The sequence below is a fragment of the Vicugna pacos genome, unplaced genomic scaffold (assembly GCF_048564905.1).
Source record: "Vicugna pacos unplaced genomic scaffold, VicPac4 scaffold_19, whole genome shotgun sequence".
Taxonomy (NCBI): domain Eukaryota; kingdom Metazoa; phylum Chordata; class Mammalia; order Artiodactyla; family Camelidae; genus Vicugna; species Vicugna pacos.
Genome location: NW_027328740.1, coordinates 72,040,526 through 72,058,576, shown reverse-complemented (window position 1 = coordinate 72,058,576; position 18,051 = coordinate 72,040,526). Strand labels below are relative to the sequence as shown.

Here is an 18,051-nt window from a genome sequence, read left to right as displayed (position 1 = left end):
CCGCCCACACTGCTGGGTATTTAGTGGGCCTTAGAAGAGCAGCTGGTATTTTCATGGACAAATATTTGCTCTTTTGGGAAGAGTTGAGTGCAAAGGGATGTAGGGTATGCCTTTTCTGTTGTCCTGGAACTGGTGACTAGGATGCAAACTTAAGTCAAAGCAGTTTTTAGAGAGAGCCGCAATATATCTTACCCAAAGATCACTGTTCCCCTACAAAGGCAACACCACCTGGCGGGTGGGGTCCTGGTCCCTCTTTCTGGAGGTTGGGCTTTGCACCCTCCAGCTGGGACAGAGCCCGAAACAGCTCTGAACACGCTCCAACAGGCTTTCCCAGCACAAACTGCCTTTATTTTGAATCTGGCTGAAGGAAGCAGCTGAGAAATCTGGGTAAATCTTCCTGGGTGTAACCATGCCTTTTGTGCTGAATGAAAGAGCGGCTCTCCACATGCTAACAGCTTAGAACTGAATGTGTGTCGAAGCCTTCATGCATGTAGCATGTTGGGAACAGCGTTTCATGGTGAGGGGAACTCTATAACTTACATGTGTATGGGGAAGCCCTCACTCCAACAGGGTTTTCCTGCACAAACTGCCTTTATTTCGAAATTGGCTCTTGCTGAGAAATCTTGGTAAGTGTTCTTAAGTGTAGCCATGCCCATTATGCAGGATGAAAGAGCGGCTCTACACTTTTTCACATCTCAGAAATGAATGTGTGTTGAAGCCGTCATTCATGTAGCGTGTTGGGAACACAGAATTTAGTGGTGAGAACTATGTAAATTACATGTCTATGATGAAGCACTCTCTCGAGCCGGGTATTCCAGTGCATACTGCCTTTATTTCGAAACTGGCTTCTCAGAAGCCTGTGGTCTCCACTGCAGGTCTGTCTCCAAACCCAGGGCCAGCATGGTAACTCTGCTCCCCCTGTCTATTCTGGAAGTTCTAGGTGTCCTCCATGGCCCTTCCACCATTATGTTTTTGGAAAACCCCGCAGATGGAATGGGCCTGAGGACAGGAGAGCTGGATGCCAGAAGCCACTGCCCAGTGTGAGGCTCCTGGGAGGGGCATCTCCTCTCCGTGGGCTCTGATCTAACCTCCCCTCTCCCCCACCCCCACCCCTCTCCTCCTGCATTTCCTGATTGATCCCTGGATAATGGTCCATACCAGGAATGACCTGGGAGAGGTTTTATGAGTCTTTAAGTGGAAAAAAAAAAAGAAATCTTTAGACAAGTTACTGAAAGTAACTTCCAGCTTTACCGGGAAAGACCTCATTCCAATGTTTAAGGCTAGTTGACAGGGTGTCAAATTGCTTAACCACTCACATCTGAGCAAGTGCTACCTCTCTCTCCAGCTCCCCGCAGCATCCACCTGTGGCAACTTGGCCAAAAGAAGGCAAGAAAGCTCTTTCCCCTCGCCAGCACCAGCGTGGCTTTGGAGTCAGTGGAGGCTGAGAGAAAGAGCCCCGCCCTGAGGTTTGAGGGGCCTCCAGCCACAGCCAGAGGAGCGGGGGTTTTCAGAGTGGCCCAGCAGGGAAACCAGGCAAGGCCACCTGGCCCAAGTCTTCCCTGCCCAGAGAGCCCCATGAACTGCTTTGGGCCACACTCCCCGTTTGGGCCCCCTGCAAAAAGATACCACGGGAGCCACACCTGAGAAGGCAGAAGGACAGCCCTTTAGCCTGGGGTCCCAGCAGGTGTGTCCTGTGAGACCTGTGGCCACATAAGTTCCTTGTCTCTCCAGGTCACTGAAGGGACTGTGCTGGGCATCTTGGTGGTCAGGGACATGGGAACACCTCTAAACTCTGAAGAAGGACAGAGAGACTCTTCCTGGAAGCAAGGATTCCAGGGAGACACCTTGCCCAGAACTGGGGGACTGTGTCCTGAGCAGACCCCTGGGAGGCAATGTGGGGCTGTGGGGTCCTCTTCTGAGAAGGGAGCAGGTGAGTTTTCCGGGGGTGGGGTCCTGCTTTGTCCAGATATGTCCTTGTGTAAGACTCATTTACAAACACCTCCAAGTCCACCTAGGGGTGGCCCCAGAGGTGGGGGTAGAGGAGGAGAGTGAAGGGTGCAGACTTAGGGCCCCCTGAGCCACCCAGGGAGCCAAGGGTCAGTGGGAACATCTTGGGAGTCTAGTGCAGGGGTGGAGGACGAGCACTAAGAACATGCCAAGTCATGCAATAAAGTGACCCGTGACCACGAGACACAGGTGGCCGTACACCAAAAGAGGCAGATAGAAATTTAGACCCAGGATCTGAGAACCTTGAGAGGGGCTGGAGGGTCCCAGGAACCCTCAGGAACAGCTCTTCTAGGGGCACAGACATCCCAATACACACATTTCTCATGGAAGCTTTTTGGGGTGCAGAGTGAGTTACCAGGATCCTGAACTTAGTATGGAATCACGGTTCCTGGCAATAAATTGCTGTCATTTGTCCCTGGACATGCACAGGGGAGCTGACTGCTGTGGGGGTCACTGCAGGACTAGAATCTTCTGGTGTCTGCTCTGTGACCACAGAAACCCAGGGGGATTTCTCAACAGGAGAACCTGGAGACCATGCCTGCAAGGACCACCCTCATGGGATGGCCAAGGAGCTCGTGGTACCCAGGTCACCAAGTGACGAAGTTGTGAGGTTGCCTGGGGAATCGTGGGGGCATGTAGATTTCTGAGGTCAGCACGTGGGCCCAGCACTGCTGGATGGTCTGCACAAAGAGGGGCCTGCCCTCCTGATGATGGCTCTTAACACCTGCAGGGAAACTGCTCCCAGGGCTCCTGGAGGTCCATATTGAGAGTGTCCTGCCAGCCTTGTGGGGTCACCTTCCCCTGATGCAGAAGCAGACCTCTCTCCCTTGAGGCCCAGGGGACACCTGGCTCAGGTGCCACCTCTGTGCCCTGGACACGCAGAGCCCCAGAGCTCTGGCACAGCCTGGGGTGTGGTGGTGTCCGGGCAAGAAAGGCCCTGGGAAGGGGGTCATTCAAGGGCAGAGGCCACTCTGCAGGGATGCTGGACCTGGCAGCAATGCACTGCTTCAGTACTCCCTTGGGTTGGGTCTCCAACCTGTGGGATGGAAGGGCCACTCCTTCCTGTGTTGCAGTCGGGGGAACTAGATCCATCGTCAAGGTCAGCCCTGAAAATGGAGGCTGCGCTACCTCCATTCCTGGAAAGAAAATCAGTCCCCTCCAGTCCAGGTGATTCAGAAAGTCATTCAGCAATGTTCGGGGCCCCCACTTTAGGCTTTGAATTAGAGCTGAGCGGCTTAGGAGGCCAGATCCCTGACCGTGGCTCCAGGAGCAGGTTTTCTGCTGGGGGACAGGATCCTCACAAACACCTGTGTCTTTGTGGGACACTCCCCTCTGACAAGCTGGGAGGCAGGGTGCAGTTGTGGGAAATCGTGTTTACATGAGCAGAGGGCCACCATGTGGTGGGGGCACAGGAGACTGTGAGAATGAGTCCCACAGCCTTTCTGGAATCAAAAAACTGGCAAATGTGAAAAAGTGCATAATTTGTTTTATTGAACAGGCTGCTTATGTACGTTTGGAGGACCAGGTTCAATGACTCAGCATCCCTCCAGGACAATAGCCTCAAGAGAAGAACAGACAGAGCAGGAGGAGATCTGGGGTTTCTCCCAGGAATGAGGTGGAACAGGGATTTCTGCAGATTTGCAAGGAGTCCCCGACCACTGAGCATGGGGTTACAGCCCCACGAGACCCCTGTCATGTTTGGCTTGGGCTCTGGTTCTGGCCTGCTCATGTATTCTTCCAGCAGAGTTCCAGAAACTCAGAGGGTGGACTTAGAGGGGCTGCGTTTGGAACCTAGTGAGGAGTTGGAGGGTCCTTTATATTGAGTCCCTTCATCCTAATCACCGTAGCTGAAGCCCAACACCCCCCAGGCCCCCATGGTTGCCGTGGAGGGAGAACAAGCCTGGCAGGCGACCTAGGGGTCCCACTACTGTGTCCTTCCCTTGTCTTCGTTCCCTTTCACCCCGGAAGGTGTGATTGTCTCGTGTCATGGTGGCCTCCACAATGTCCCTCCCAGTAATCTCTCTTCTCCATCAGGTGGGGTTCCCAACCCCGCTCAGCCTTCTCTGCATGGATGCTGAAGGACCAGGCCCACCTGAAGTTCTGAGCTCGAGCAGTAAGGTGGAAACAAAGAAACCAATGGAAAAAAGAAGCAAGTGATTGTGGCAAAGCTCCCCACCACAGAGAAGCTGCCCTGAGTGGAAGGGAGAGTGTGGGCATGCCCGTTTGTTTCCTATCTCCCAGTGCTCTTAGCTTTCTTATTGCCTACCTGCATGGTTACAACAAAATGATCTGCAAAACTGAAAATATTTACTCTCTCGCTTTTACAGAAAAGGCTGGCCAGCCTCTGGTCCGGTACCAGGCAAGAGATTGGAGTTCCTTTCCAGTTTGGAAACATCTTGGCAGGCCCAGGTTTGCAAAGGTCTTTAAGAGTAGTTACGGAGTTTTGCTTTTAAACTTTTTTACGGCTGTATATACTTGTGAGATGTGGTTGTGATGTATAATTCTGAGCCGGGATTTTCTCAAACTGTTTCTCACTTCTTATACCAGACATTCCTAAATTCCAAGTGGAACTGCATATTAAGGAAGCCATGGAATTTAGCAAAAGGATACAGATCTCATTTCCTTTTAAGCATCGGTGTACCTCCATCATGGCAGTATTTGTTATGTGTTATTGATAGGGGAACTAAGTAGTAAACAGATTAATAGAAAATAGGGGATTTTAGGTACACAGGTTCATCTTTTCAACATTGTTTGTAATATTTGCAGTTTAAGATGACCATTCCTGAGAAACAGGCAGCCTCTTAGAATGAAATAGCATTTCCTCTGAACCATAATTAATTTTTATTTTGTAGACAGCAGGAAGGGTAATAACACGTCACACATTTGGGGACGTCAAAGAGAAAATGTAACTTTCTGGGAGCTCACTCCCCCGCCTCCCCCTGCCCTTTTTACTGTCCCATTCTCCCTGGAAGGCTCTTTCTTATCTTCTGCTCATGGCTCCAGTAACTCTTTCTTCCTCCTTGTTCCTCAGCTGGTAAGGTTAGTTTTCTACTTTGAACAAGCAAACAAGCCAACAGAAGAGAAATTTCACAAGCAACTCCCAGCACATCCGCTCGCCTTCTGATGTCTGTGACCTCACTCTCGGTGCCCCACCGCTTATTAAAAGTGGCATCGAAAGCCAGTTCCTCCAAAAGTCCCCGAGGCCCCATCCCTCCCATCTTCTCTGGGTTGTCACTCCCAAAACCATCCTCTCTTTCACTGCCTCATCTATTTTGTTCTCCTGCTAGTTGGCACCATCAGTATATAAACGTCCATCCTCTTAAACCAACAGCACTCCTTGACCCTAATTCACCCCCACCAATTGCCACCCTGTGTCTTTGCAGCAAATCTTTAAGGAGTTGTTTAAACTCACTGTCTGCATCTTCTCTTGAGCCATCCCCTTTTACACCCATTCTGGCTTTTCGCCTGATCCCTCGCTCTATGGAAACTGCCCTGTCAAGGCCATCAGTGACCCCATGTTGCTAAATATAGTGGTCAATTTTGACTCCTCATCATGCTTGGCCCCTCGGCAGCATTTGACCCAGCTCTTCCATCCCTCCTACCCCGTGTTCCTGCTTCACTCAACCCCCAGCCCATCTCTCTGTCTGTTTCTGCTTTTGGCCTGCTGGCTGGTCCTTTGCCAATGTCTCCTGTTTTTTCCAAACATATACTGTGGGTGTTCCCCAGGGTGGGTTCCTGGGCCTCTCCTCTCTCTCTCTGCTATTCCTTTGGTGGAAGCAACCCAGCCTTGGAAATTGGCATGCCATCAATTTCTCGATTTCTCCAAAATTCCCTGATTTCCCCTTTCCATCTGAGCCTTTATCCCTGAGACTCACATCACATTCTTTTCCTTTCATTCATCTTGCTTTCACATTCATACATATGTTCTACTATGAAATTACTTTTCCAAATTTTGAATCAGTACATATATATCATGTAAAATGCTCAAATATGTATTATTTCCACTAAGATGCTAATTCTACCTTAGAACATTTCTGCACTTCTGTATTTATGTGAATAAAGCGAATAGTATTTCTACAAGCCTCATAGTTAAACACTGTTAGTTTGGGGCTATTATGTAACATGAAATAATGGTACATCAACATAGTCGTTTTTCATTTATTTTTATGTAACACCGAGATGAGGTTTTTGCCCTGAAGACTGGTTTTATTGAAATTTTACCTACGTTACGGACAGTCAGTTTATGTGAAAGCCCTCATTTCTCCCCTTTTTGATATATGCTCCATTTGGCTATATATAACATATAACTTGGCATGAAACAAAATTCCCAAATCATTCACATAATACAATTAATATGTTTAATTATATTTTTTAAATGTTAAAAAGAAAAAGAAAACAGATTCCTCTACCTATTAGGCACTTCTGTGGCAATATGTAACACACCCCTTAACCATGACATTGAAGAACTGAGCTGATACCAGCCCCTTTCCACCTGCTCAGCCCCACCTTTTCCCATCCCCTTTCCCATCCGGAGAGGACATCCCTCCCATTGTCCAGGCCCAGATGTTGGAACCATGTCCTTTCTCTCTCTTTCTTTTACACTCACAGACAGCAAATCCAGCTTGTTAGAAAATTCTGGATATTCTGTCTTAATTAAATACCTGCTCTCTGCTCCCCGCCCTCCTAAGAGCCACCTTCAGCCTTTCCTGGATACCAATAGCCTTCTGTTTCCATCTTTGCTTTCCTACAATCTCTCATCCACACAGAGTCAGAGGGAGCCTGTAAAAACATACATTGGGGGTGGTGGGTGTTGCTCAGTGGTAGGGCGCATGCTTAGCATGCTTGAGATCCTGGGTTCAATCACCAGCACATTCATTAAAATAAATAAATTACTTCCCCCCAAAAAACACAAACACAAAAGCATAAGTTGGACTACATCACCCCTCCCCTCAAAACTCACTAAACGGGTCACCATGTCATTAGGAGCCAAAGTCGTCACAAAGGCCTCAGGACCCGGCGTGCTCTGCCTCTCTGCCCACACTCTCCCCCTCACTCTGGGGGCCTCTGGCTCCGGCTCTTCCTTCTTCCTCCGGATCTATTCTGCTTCAAGTTCATTACTCCGTGAGATCTGCCAGGATTGCCTTATTCTCTCCTGCCTGCCTCCCACCCCACCGCCATCACCCGAGTTTGCTCATATCACTCTTTTTTAAAAATTTATCCAAACTCTTGCTACCCCAACATGCTGCCTGTTTCCTCTGCTAAAATTCTGAGCCCCCAGTGATGGGGAGTCATGTCTATTTTGTTGACTGATAAAGCCCGAGAGCCTTGGGAACGGTCTAGTTAGGAGATTCCCGTATGTAGTAGGAGCTTATACACATTTGCTGAATGAATGTAGATGCCCTGGTCCAATCCGATGGAGCACTTCTGTGACGTGCTCAAAGAATAACTCTCCTTTCCACCTGAGAGGGGGTGACAACTTCCCTGCTGATTAAAGGCAAGAACTTTTTGCTTTATGCTGTTAACCTTAGGCGGGGAGACTGGGGGATCTTCATATATATTTTTAAATTTGGTTCACTCTGCAGTTGGTCTTTGGTCTCTGTATAATTTTGAGAAACTCTTTATAAGTGATCATTCTTTGATCAGATTGAACAGGTTCCAGGGGGAAGGACCAAGCCTGTCCCATCAGCCATCCTATGTGTCTTGTCCTGGGACCCAGTGGATGCTCAGCATGTAAGTGAACCGACAGGAGTGAGTGAAGAGATGGGAGCATCTCATTATTGTGGCGGATCTCTGTCCAATGCCTTGAGATTTGGGGAAGGGTTTATGAGTGCAGAAGGGAGAGGTCAGGTCCTCTGTGCTTTTCCTGAGTGCCCTGGCCTTACCCATTCCCCCAGCCCCCTCTGGGCAGCCAAGCCAAGGAGCTGGGCCACCAGGGGTTGTGCTGATCAATAATCCACCTTCACCCCAATTCCGGGGGTAGGTACACATGGTTGTAGACACTGGAGTCAGGTCCTTGGAGGAATTCCTCACCGAACTATGTTTTGGACCTTTTATTTTTCTCTAGAACCTCCAGCTGAAGAAGATTGTCTTAGACACATGAAAGTTGAGGACACCTTCTGTCCCCTCGCAACCCAGGTGGGCCTGGGAGTCTGCTTTTTCTATTGCCGATGGGCTCGTGTTGATTTGGGCATCCCTGTGCCTGAATTCCTGCAGTACACTCGGTGGTAAGGATGGGGGTGCCTGGCAGGGAGGGAAGCGGGTTGGGAGACTGTACAGCTGGGCTGATGTTAACCTGGGGTGAGCGGGAGCTTGCTGATGCATGGCATCTCGGGGCAGGGAACTCTCCACACTCAAGAGGGGTTCCCACTCCCGCAGGGTCCCTTTGATCAGGGTGCTGGGCTGTCAGGGGACCACAGGGGTCCCAGTGAGGATTAGGGTGCCTTCAGGCAATGGGAAGTGTGGGGTCCAGTGGCAATTGAATTAACTGTGCACCCAAACCCAGCCCCCACCTCTTTCAGCCTGTTTCCTAATCTGCAAAACTGGAATGTTATTAAACATCTCGCGGGGTCATTGATGGGCTGGGACAGACTACACAGTCAGGAGCTGGAATTCTTCTGTCCCCTGATTGTTTGCCTTCTTTCTGACTATTTGCTCTCACAAGCTCAGTCTCTCTGTCTCTCGCTCTTTCACTTCTAAGTTTCTCTCATGCTCTGGTTTCATTTGATTTCCAACCACCGCCCCTCCCCTCCGCCAAACTCCAGATGAGTGAACTTGATTTCTATGTGTCAGTTCCAAATTCCCAGGAAAGATGCTCTGTCACCCTCTGGATCTTCTGTCCAACCCATGAGTTGTGGCCAGATGAGCGAGTCCCTCTGGGACCAGCAGAGGGTCTCTGCCCAGCCCCCAGCCACCACTGTGGGAGCACATAGCTCTCCGTGGAGGAAGTACTGGCTGTGACCTTGTGTCACTAAGTGTGAATTTATGTCTTCTCTTGAACCACCTTCATCCTCCTAAACAAAGATGAAAATTAAACACTCCCGGGATTTGTGTCATGGAACACTCAGGGTGGGGGCTAATGGGGCTGGAATTTCTGCTGTATTTAAGGGGCTACAGTGAATCCCCAACGAGAGCCTGCAAAGGGAACAGCACCGGCCCCACCCGGCACTTAGGGCGCTGAGTCTGCGTGACGTTGAGCCAGGCTTCTGACCACAGCTCAGGGGTCTGGTCTGACCAGTTAGCCTTTGAAACCAACCAGCTTTGGATTCCTCAATCCCACCCTGAGGTTTTACCTGAACCATCAGCTTCTGTATCTCTGAAGACAGATGCTGAGGACCCTTCACGTAAGCCGTTCGCACAGCCCTGTTCAGGCCTTTGTGCTGCACGGTCTGCCCGGCGAGCTGACCGAGGTTGGTATTTTACTGATGTTAGAAGTAGTCTGGTTTCCCGATGTACTGTTTCACTGAACAAGCAACAGAAGCCACTTCTCGCTGATAAAAGCAGAAAAGGGACATAATGAAAAGATACTGGGAGGGTGTGTGGAGTGGCCAGGACCGGAGCCAACCCAGGAGCTGTAGGAGGTGTTAGGGAGCCCCAGGCACCAGGCTGGGAGGGGTGCTACCGGGCCCCCTGCCACCCCAGAAGGGACCCCCCTCCACCCGACCCTCCACCTCACTCACTGCAGGTTCATGTCCCGGCAGGGCCAGGTCACACTGAAGCCACCAGCACACACCTCAGTTGGGGAGCTGGCCCCGTCTGAGCTGCGGGCGTGCCTGGTGTGGGGAGAGGCCCAGTTAGAGGAAGGCAGTTCCCCTACTGTTCCGAGTTAAGGTGCAAGTCAGTGCCCATCACTCAGGAGAGCCAGGCTGGACGGACCTCATTGTGGTGACTAGGCTGTCTGAGTTCACTTATTACTTTCTACGTTTGAAGGCCCTGGAGGGAGAAAAAGTGAAGGTTCTAGTACTTATTTTGTGTTTCCCACGTACCAGGTGTGGTAAACAAGCCACTTCAGACAAGGCCCGGAGCAACCACGTAAATAGGCCACGGAGCAAGTCGTGCAGTCAGGCCTCTGTGGTCCCGAAACCCGTGTCCCCATCGGCTCCATAGTTACCAGTGGAAACTAGGGGGATTTATGGGACTGTGTGCTCCTGTGAGGGCTGGGATATGTGTGTTTAAGTCCACATCTTCAGAAACTCGGCTAGAACCACAGCCACTGATTGCACGGTGGCAGAGGAAGGGAGGATTCCAGCCTCTGGTCCAGCTCGTGTGGAGCTCAGAAGTTCTTCCTCCTGTCCTGAAAATAACACCAAATCTGAGGGAGCTGCAAACCCACTGCTCTTCTTAGATCCCAGAAGACTGAGGGGGAAAGCTGCTTCCAACCCAGAGAGGTTGCAAAGGGAACAGCGGGCAGGCTTGGAGAGTCACAGCTCCCAAGGCAGAACCTGCTTTTGTAAGAACCCTGGGGGCAGGCAGATTTAACAGGTCCCTGAGGCCAGCAGGAGGCTCAGTGTGGGGAAATCAGAGTGTGACAACTCCAGGGGGCCAGTCAGAGGGGCCCCATGCTCTTTTTCATGTATTTTACATCCAGGACCGTGTCCTGTTCTCAGAATGAAGGTCAGAGGATAACTCCTCATGCTTCCTGCCTGGAGAGGAGAAAATAACTGTATTGAAATACACCCAGAACATTCTGTTTCATTGGGGGAAGTTGTTTTTTGTTTGTTTTTTTAATGAGAAATTATTTTACCAGAGCCTAACCAACCTGGGAGAAGGGAAATCCCTTCTGTGTCACCCAAATTGGGGTGGGGGGAAAGAGACACACTTGTGGAGGTCACAGCTCAGGGCACAGGCTCAATGAGAACTAATCACAGGACTGCAGATGCCCTGCTCTGTCCCGCTCCCCCAACACCTTACCTCCATGTCAGTAGGGCCCGTGTGTAATAACAGGAATAATACTAACAGAAGTAAATGTCTCAGGAGTGTCTAGGGAAAACCCAAAGACAGCGGGGAGATGAAAACAAGGACACACAGGCTGTTTTAGCCTCTCACACCAATAGCTGTAGCAAACTACACACAGCCCAGCCCCAGTAGATAAACAGACAACCTCACAGAAGAAATTATTTATTTTGGTTCTCTTACCCAGTGCATTCCATGGTGCATCCTCGCCTAGAATTGAGTGGAAGCAAGTCCATCTCAGAAGGGACATAACTGAAGAGGGATGGCTTCCCAGACTCTGAGGGGCAGAGAGAGCACCAGCCTGGGTTAGAGAAAGGTGAGGGGTGGGGTAGGGTGTGGGCTGCCTTCTTCCCCATATAAGGAACCTTCCTGAGGCCAGCACAGTAGGAGGGAGGGCCATGGGGTGGAAGCAGCCAGACTTCATCCTGAGAACTGTTGGGATGCCTCAAAGGGACCATTCAGGTGCCCAAACTGGGCCCTGATTGAGGGAGCCAGTCGGTCTGACTCAGAGCCCAGGACTGAGGTGGGCTCACAGCAGGCCGGTATTACTTGGCCGGATCCATTTCACTTCTCCGAAGCCCTGTGTAAAACATGAAGCGTGGACGGCCTGGTGAGCACAGCTCTGCCCTCAAGACCGGTTTCAACTCCTCTCTTCCCAGAGAACAGCATCTCTGAACCCGTCCTGGGTGACCTCACAGAGATCACCCTAGTGGCCCAGGCTAGTGACCGGGAACATGTACCTTCCTGCAGGCAAACCCTGACGTCCACTGATGCATCATATACTGGCAAAGAGTGAGTCACTGTGCATTGGTCTAACAGCAGAGACTCTGCCAAAGGCCCAAGAGGTGGTGTGTGGGACATGCAGGGGTGCAGGAGTGTAAGCAGTGCAAAAGTGTAACTGGTGACAGGGGTGCAGGGGCTGTGGAGGGCGCAGGCATTTCAGGGGATGTGGGGGTGGAGGGGTGCAGAATTGCAGAGAGTAGCAGGGGTGCAGAGGTGCAGGGAGTGTAGGGATGCAGGGAGGTGCTCAGGGACCTGGCCAGGATAAGAAGGCAAGTGCACATCCTTGCAGTCAGCCTGACCCCGGTAGGCTATTGCAATGCTTTTGGGCTGCGGCGGCGGCGGTGGCGGTTGGGAGGCTGCCCGGGCAAGCCGATCGATTTCTTCTCTTCCCTGCAGCCTGGCCTGGGGTGGGGCTTGGCCGCCGGAGATTCGCCAGATGTTGCACTCCAGGTAAGCTTGCTCCTGGTAGGTGGGGCGGTTAGGTCAGAAGGCAGTGGCAGCGGCAGAGGGGCGGAGCGGGTCTACCCCTGGTGAACGGGTGGAATAGCTGCCTTGTCCCGGCTGCTGGGCCTGGGAGCGGCCTCTTCTTCCCCAGGTCGCCGGACACTCCTGTCCCACTCAGCTTGCTGAGTGCGGAGTGGGGGCGGGGCCGTTAAGGTGCGGGACCCACGGGGGGAGGGAGGCTGCCGCGGGGGAGCCGATCAATTCGCTCCGCTCTCCCCAGAGGCGGAGCCAGGGGCGGCTTCTGCTGCCCTAGAGGCGGGACGCGGGTCTCCAGATGAACTTGCTCCTGGGAGGCGGCGGCGGAGGCGGCAGGGGCAGGGGATGTGTTCCAGGGAGTTGCTCCATTTCTTCTCTCCCCCACGGCCTGGCTTGGGGGCGACGTCTGCCGCCGGAGATTTGCCTCAGGTCCGACTCCAGGCGAGCTTGCTCCTGGGAGATGGGTGCGGTGCGGTCAGGGGGCTGGTAAGGTGGTGGCTGCAGGCATAGGGAGGCTGCCCCGGAGGAGACTGTGGATTAGCTCCATGTCTGCACCGCGTGGCCTGAAGGCGGCCTCTGCTGCCCCAGGTCCCGGGACACCCCTGTCCCACTTTGTCTGCTGGGGGCGGGAGGCAGGGTAGTCAGGGTGCAGGGGTGGCGGTGGTCGGGGTCCTGCAGCGGGGGAGCGGACCATTTGCTCCCATCTTCCCCGCGTCTTGTCCTGGGGGCGGTCGCTGTTGCCCTGTGTTATGAGACGCGTGTATCCTAGTCGGCCTGACCCCGGGAGTTGGACTTGGTACTTTGGGGGTGGTGGCAGCAGCGGCAGGTTTTCCCATGGAACTTGTCCATTTGCTCCCACTTCCCCCCATGGTTTGCCCTGGGGGCGGTCCCTGTTGTCCCAAGTTCGTCGGACGTCCATCTCCAGGTCAGCCTGCTCCCTAGAGGAGGCCACTGTGAGGTCATGGGCAAGAGTGGTGGCTGCTGCGGGGGTAGGGGCTGCCTTGGGGAGCTGGTGGATTGGCTCCCGTCTCCCCGATGGCCTGGTGTGGGAGTGGCCTCTCCTGCCCCAGGTCACCAGACGCACCTGTCCCACTCAGCCTGCTGGGGGAGGGGCGCCCTGGGCGGTGCCTTTAAGGTGCGGGGGTGGCGATGGCGGGGGTAGAAGACCTGCAGCGCGGAGCCTGTCAATTTGCTCTCCTCTTCCCCGTGACCAATCCTGGGGGCGTCCTCTGCTGCCCAAGAAGCCGGATGCCCGTCTCCAGGTCAGCTTGCTCCTGGGAGACGGGCCCGATGCGGTCAAGGGGCAGAGGCAGTTGCGACGGCCGGCTGCCCCGCCTAATGGGGCCACTTCTTCTCCTCTCCCCTGACCTGGCCTGGGGACGTCCTCTCTGGCGCAAGATTCGCCTGACACCCCACACCTGGTCTGATTGCTCCTGGAAGGTGGGCGCGGTGAGATCAGGAGGTGGAGAGGACAGGGGCTGCCCCTGGAGAGCTGGAGGATAAGCTCCAATCTCTCTGCAGGCCTGACGTGGGGGCGGCCTCTGCTGCCCCTCGTTCCCAGGTCACACTTCTTCGGGTCATATTTCCCCGGGGTTGCGGTAGGGTGCGGGGGCGTCGGGGTGTTGGCGGGGGTATGGAGCCTGTCACTCGGGAGCTGGGGGTTTAGCGCCCATCTTTTCCGCAGATTGGCCTGTGGGCAGCCTCTGTTGCTCCAGATCGCAAAGCAATTTCCCTGACAGCTTAGCCACCAGAGGTGGGCAGGATGGGCTGAGAGGGCTGAGGCAGCCGCCAAGGCAGCGACGGAGGGGGCTGTCCCTGGCCAGCTGGTCAATTTGTTCCCATCTCAACCTTTGCTGCCCCAGTTTCGCAGAACGCCCTTCTCCAGTTTATTCTTCTCCAGGGAGGTGGGCGCAGTGCATGCAGCCCGAGGTCTGGGCTCTCCCTTGGGAGGGGCAGAACTCTCTTGTTCTCCTTTGTCTTTATTCTTCAGCGAAGTGGTTACTGGACGCAATTCTTAATTCTGAGAAAGTGTAGCCTGTGTTATGGAAGAGCTGCTGGACAGTGAGGTTTCTGGGTGGATTTTCACATCAGCTGATGCCCCAGGCAGGCAGGAAAGCTATTACTCAGAGCTTCTTAGTCTGGGGTTGGGGATGGCCCCGCCATCCTTGCCATGCTTTTTAAAAATGTGTTACTCCCCTCTTTTTCCTAGGTGACATTTTAGGTTATTGGGTCTCAGATTGCTGGCACACTCATCCCTGTTCTCAGACATCTTTTAAACTTGGGTGAAGTGATAAGTAGGGGAAGATGATTTACTGAAAGGTAAGAATACTTAAATTCGCATTAAAGCTACATTCTGTCAATCTTTCTAAAATGATTTTCCTCTGATTCTAAATCCACGACCTAGTGAATGTTGTACTCCTGTGTAAAATCATTGATCTTCACATCACATTTGTTGAGTGGTCAACGAGATTTGTTAATTAGATTATTCCTGAAAGGAAAAGTTCAGGCTTTTCAGAATTCCTTGTCTGATGTCACCCAGGCAGTCACAGTAGAAGACAGAGCTGATATAAAAATCCCTCAGCTGCCTGAACTGCAAAGCTTCTGGGATTACTGATCCCTGAAATGCAGGTGACTCTTGATGATAATCTGGGGGATGGTTTAAATGATCAGATTCTTCCAGTCCTATAAATGGGTTCTGTGGCCCCAGCCCCGGGAGAACTGGACATAAGGGCCATATCGTGTGTGGTGGGATGGGAAGGCAAGGTGTAAGAGCTGGAATCACTGAGATTCCACACTCGCTAAACACAGACTCCAGAGCCTAATTGTTGTCAGGTTCTGTTCTGGATTTGAGAGTGTGTTCATACATGATTCTTGCCCTTCTGGAGTCACTGCCTGGGTGGAAGTAACCTTTACATAGATCTGTGGAGGATGACATTTAAGTAGATGGGCTGTTATGGTTCTCAATGTGCCCAGGCTTGCTCTTCCAGGCACTCGTGGGACTAACGCGAGTCATGTTATTCACTCATTCACTGATTTATTACCCTTGAATTGATCACTCGTCCCACAGTAAGTGAAACAAGGTAACAGGAAGCTGAGTTTTGTCCCCTCTCCTATCACTGATTGTTTTTCAGTCGGGCGCCCTGCGTATGCATTGTGAAACGGTGGTATTTCGTGCCCAATGGGGCAGCACTGTCAGTTCTGAGAATCAGGGGAGACACATGGGTAGGACAGCACCCTGACACACATGGCACCCCCCATCCCGTGAGACAGAATTGTCGATGCTCAGGTGACCCGATGTAGACTGCGGTGCTAAACCTGAGCATGTTTAGTTATCCTGGTGGCTATGAAAATACAGACTACCAGTCGCTACCTCTGGAGACTCTGAGGGTGTGCACCCCAGGATTCTGCATTTTAAGAAGCACTTTAACGAATCCTGATGAAGAGATCTGAGTGTCCCACGGAGAAACACTGGTGTGCGAGGCACCAATATTGAGGATTCTCAGGGAACGATGTCTTTTTAGGATGGTCCATGGGCCCTCACTTTAGACTTTTGCCTTGAGTTTAATTTTATGTGTTCAGAAGTGATGTCTTTCAATTCCAGTGCATGTCAGCATGCTCTGTGCAGGGATTTACTCTCAGTAGATGGCAAAAACTATGATTCTTCAGGTCACCGAGCTACACTGTGAACGATATTTTATTTTGGTTTTCTTTGTAGCAATGCAGAGTCTCCCGAGAAGAGATTTAGACTCAACAGCTTTGTGTCAGACTTTGGAAGACCGCTGCTGCCCAAGGTGTTCTCTGGCAGTGCAATGACGAATCTAGGTCCCTCTTTCACTGCTACATCAATGAAGTGGACCACTTGGACAAGGCCAAAGCTGGTATCCCTACCATAGCCCTTTACAGTGTTATTCGGCTCCAGGAAGCCATCAGATGCAGCAGGTGGCCAGAGGAGGAGCCGAACAGACTCATGAAATGTGACATCCCCAACTTTATCAACACGGACCAGAACTCTGCCTTTGTGGAAGATGATTTCCTGATTTTGTAACTACCGATTGTTCTAGAAAATAAGCCAGTTGCCCAGAACTCACACAAAGACTTGAATTGAGAAACGTGCTTTCTCAGGTATCTTTCTGAAGATGTGAAGTCTGTCTTTGTATGGAAGGAAGTCCCCTTTCACAAAACTGAATGTGTTTGTGTCTGAGAGAGGGAAATGGAGACAGAAAGACGAAGAAGCAGAAGAGAGCCCCCTCAGAAGAGATCTAGTTAAGGTGAGTTTTTGTGCCTTTAAAAAACATTTGGGGTTTTAGGGGGAACAAAGTATTTACACTGTCTTATTCTCCTCATTGGAAACCTTGGCCCCGTCGTCAGAGTCAGCGGCCTTGAACGGGGGTTGCACGCTGCGTTTCATCTGGCACTGCCACTTCCACGCTCTGCCTTTAGCACGTTGCTTTGCCTGTCAGGGTTGCCACCCTTTTAACTGTAAGGTGAGGAGTCTGGAGTAGATGATCCACCCCAGCTCTGCTGTTTTGCAAATTTCTGATTTCGTATTCGGATGAGTCTGGGATACACCCAGATCAGTATAAACCAGGCCCTACCTCCTGCCTATTGCTGGGGCATCCCTCAGGTCTGTGCCTTCTACTCAACCCTTTACTGAGCCCAGCTTTTGTCAGGAGCCCAAGTGCCTACCGGGATGGCAGGGGACTTGTCTTTCGTGGTCACGGTGGCCAAGAATTCTATTGGTGTGCTGAAACAACTCTTCTGAGATCCTCCACCCACCCCTGCTCAAACCTAATGACAGCACTACGGTTCCTTTCCTAGGAGGAGGATCAATCCATGGTGCATTTTATGACAATCCTGTCCCCAGGGATGCACGGAAGTTTATCAGCTGAGTGAGGGGAGGTGCCTCTGTGTCCCTGTATCTCTGTCTGCTGACAGTTCGCTGCCACCGGCTACTGAACAAGAAAAGTGCTATTCACCATGTTGTGTGTTTTCCAAATGTGTAGGTGATGGTCTTGTGGCTCGTGCGTGGGCTTTGATTTGGGATGGTGAAGGGCTTATAAATACCTCATCAACATGTATTCGAGGTGGCCTGGTGCCACACAGATTTGATTCATGAAGGCATCAAGCCTGCACACTGGTTTGGAAACAACTTGGTTTTGATCATTCACACTGCATGCATGACTCGCTGCTAATCTCTGGGTGGTTTTTTCATTTCAGATTTATTCACCCCATGTCTTGCTTAAGCTGAAAAATACATTTATTTCACCAGAATATTCCCTGATTCTTTGTTTACACACATCCAGTTTTTTTAATTCCTTTAAAAATGATTCTGTGTTTATAATGCCTCCTAATTTCTATCATCTCTATGTTGCCAGTGGCCTGAGACATGCACCAGATTTGATGCCGGAACAGTTCCACCAAAAGAAATCCCTTTGCCGTAATATCTTTTGAGGAAAATATTATTCTTTAAGGCTCTAACAGTAAATCGTAGAAGAAAGCATGGAACATTTCTTGTAGTTAATACATGTTCATGCGAAAAGAAATGATATTTTCATTAAACAATGTTGATTTTAATAACTTTTACAAATGTGAAGATTATTATTCATAATTTAAGTAACCAGATAAAACCACAGTTATTTATTATGAAGATTGAAAACTATTTACATGGTCTCTTAATTAGAAGTAGCTTTATTAGAAGACTGAAGGGTATTTAAAAGATGGAAAAATACCCATGATGACACCATCATTTTTATTAACTAAATATCAAGAACTGTGCAGGGATAAGATTTAACCCTCTGCAAACTGCCAAGTTAGCATGAGGTAGTTTGTGGA

At 51.1% G+C, this 18,051-nt stretch overlaps 1 protein-coding gene across 1 annotated transcript in view; it reads left to right on the top strand.

Annotated features, from left to right (window-relative positions):
* LOC140693507 (uncharacterized) overlaps window positions 1-12,661 on the top strand; it is a 72,752-nt gene extending 60,091 nt beyond the window's left edge. Inside the window, exons 7-17 of the mRNA XM_072957325.1 lie at window positions 1,346-1,466; window positions 1,732-1,930; window positions 3,506-3,622; window positions 4,042-4,216; window positions 4,335-4,426; window positions 7,651-7,737; window positions 8,072-8,142; window positions 9,326-9,413; window positions 11,616-11,748; window positions 12,136-12,189; window positions 12,464-12,661. Of these exons, the coding sequence (XP_072813426.1) occupies window positions 8,104-8,142; window positions 9,326-9,413; window positions 11,616-11,748; window positions 12,136-12,189; window positions 12,464-12,521 (372 nt within the window). The 5' untranslated portion in view covers window positions 1,346-1,466; window positions 1,732-1,930; window positions 3,506-3,622; ... (2 more) ...; window positions 7,651-7,737; window positions 8,072-8,103 and the 3' untranslated portion in view covers window positions 12,522-12,661. The remainder of the gene's footprint in view (window positions 1-1,345; window positions 1,467-1,731; window positions 1,931-3,505; window positions 3,623-4,041; window positions 4,217-4,334; window positions 4,427-7,650; window positions 7,738-8,071; window positions 8,143-9,325; window positions 9,414-11,615; window positions 11,749-12,135; window positions 12,190-12,463) is intronic.
* The last annotated feature ends 5,390 nt before the right edge of the window (window positions 12,662-18,051 follow it).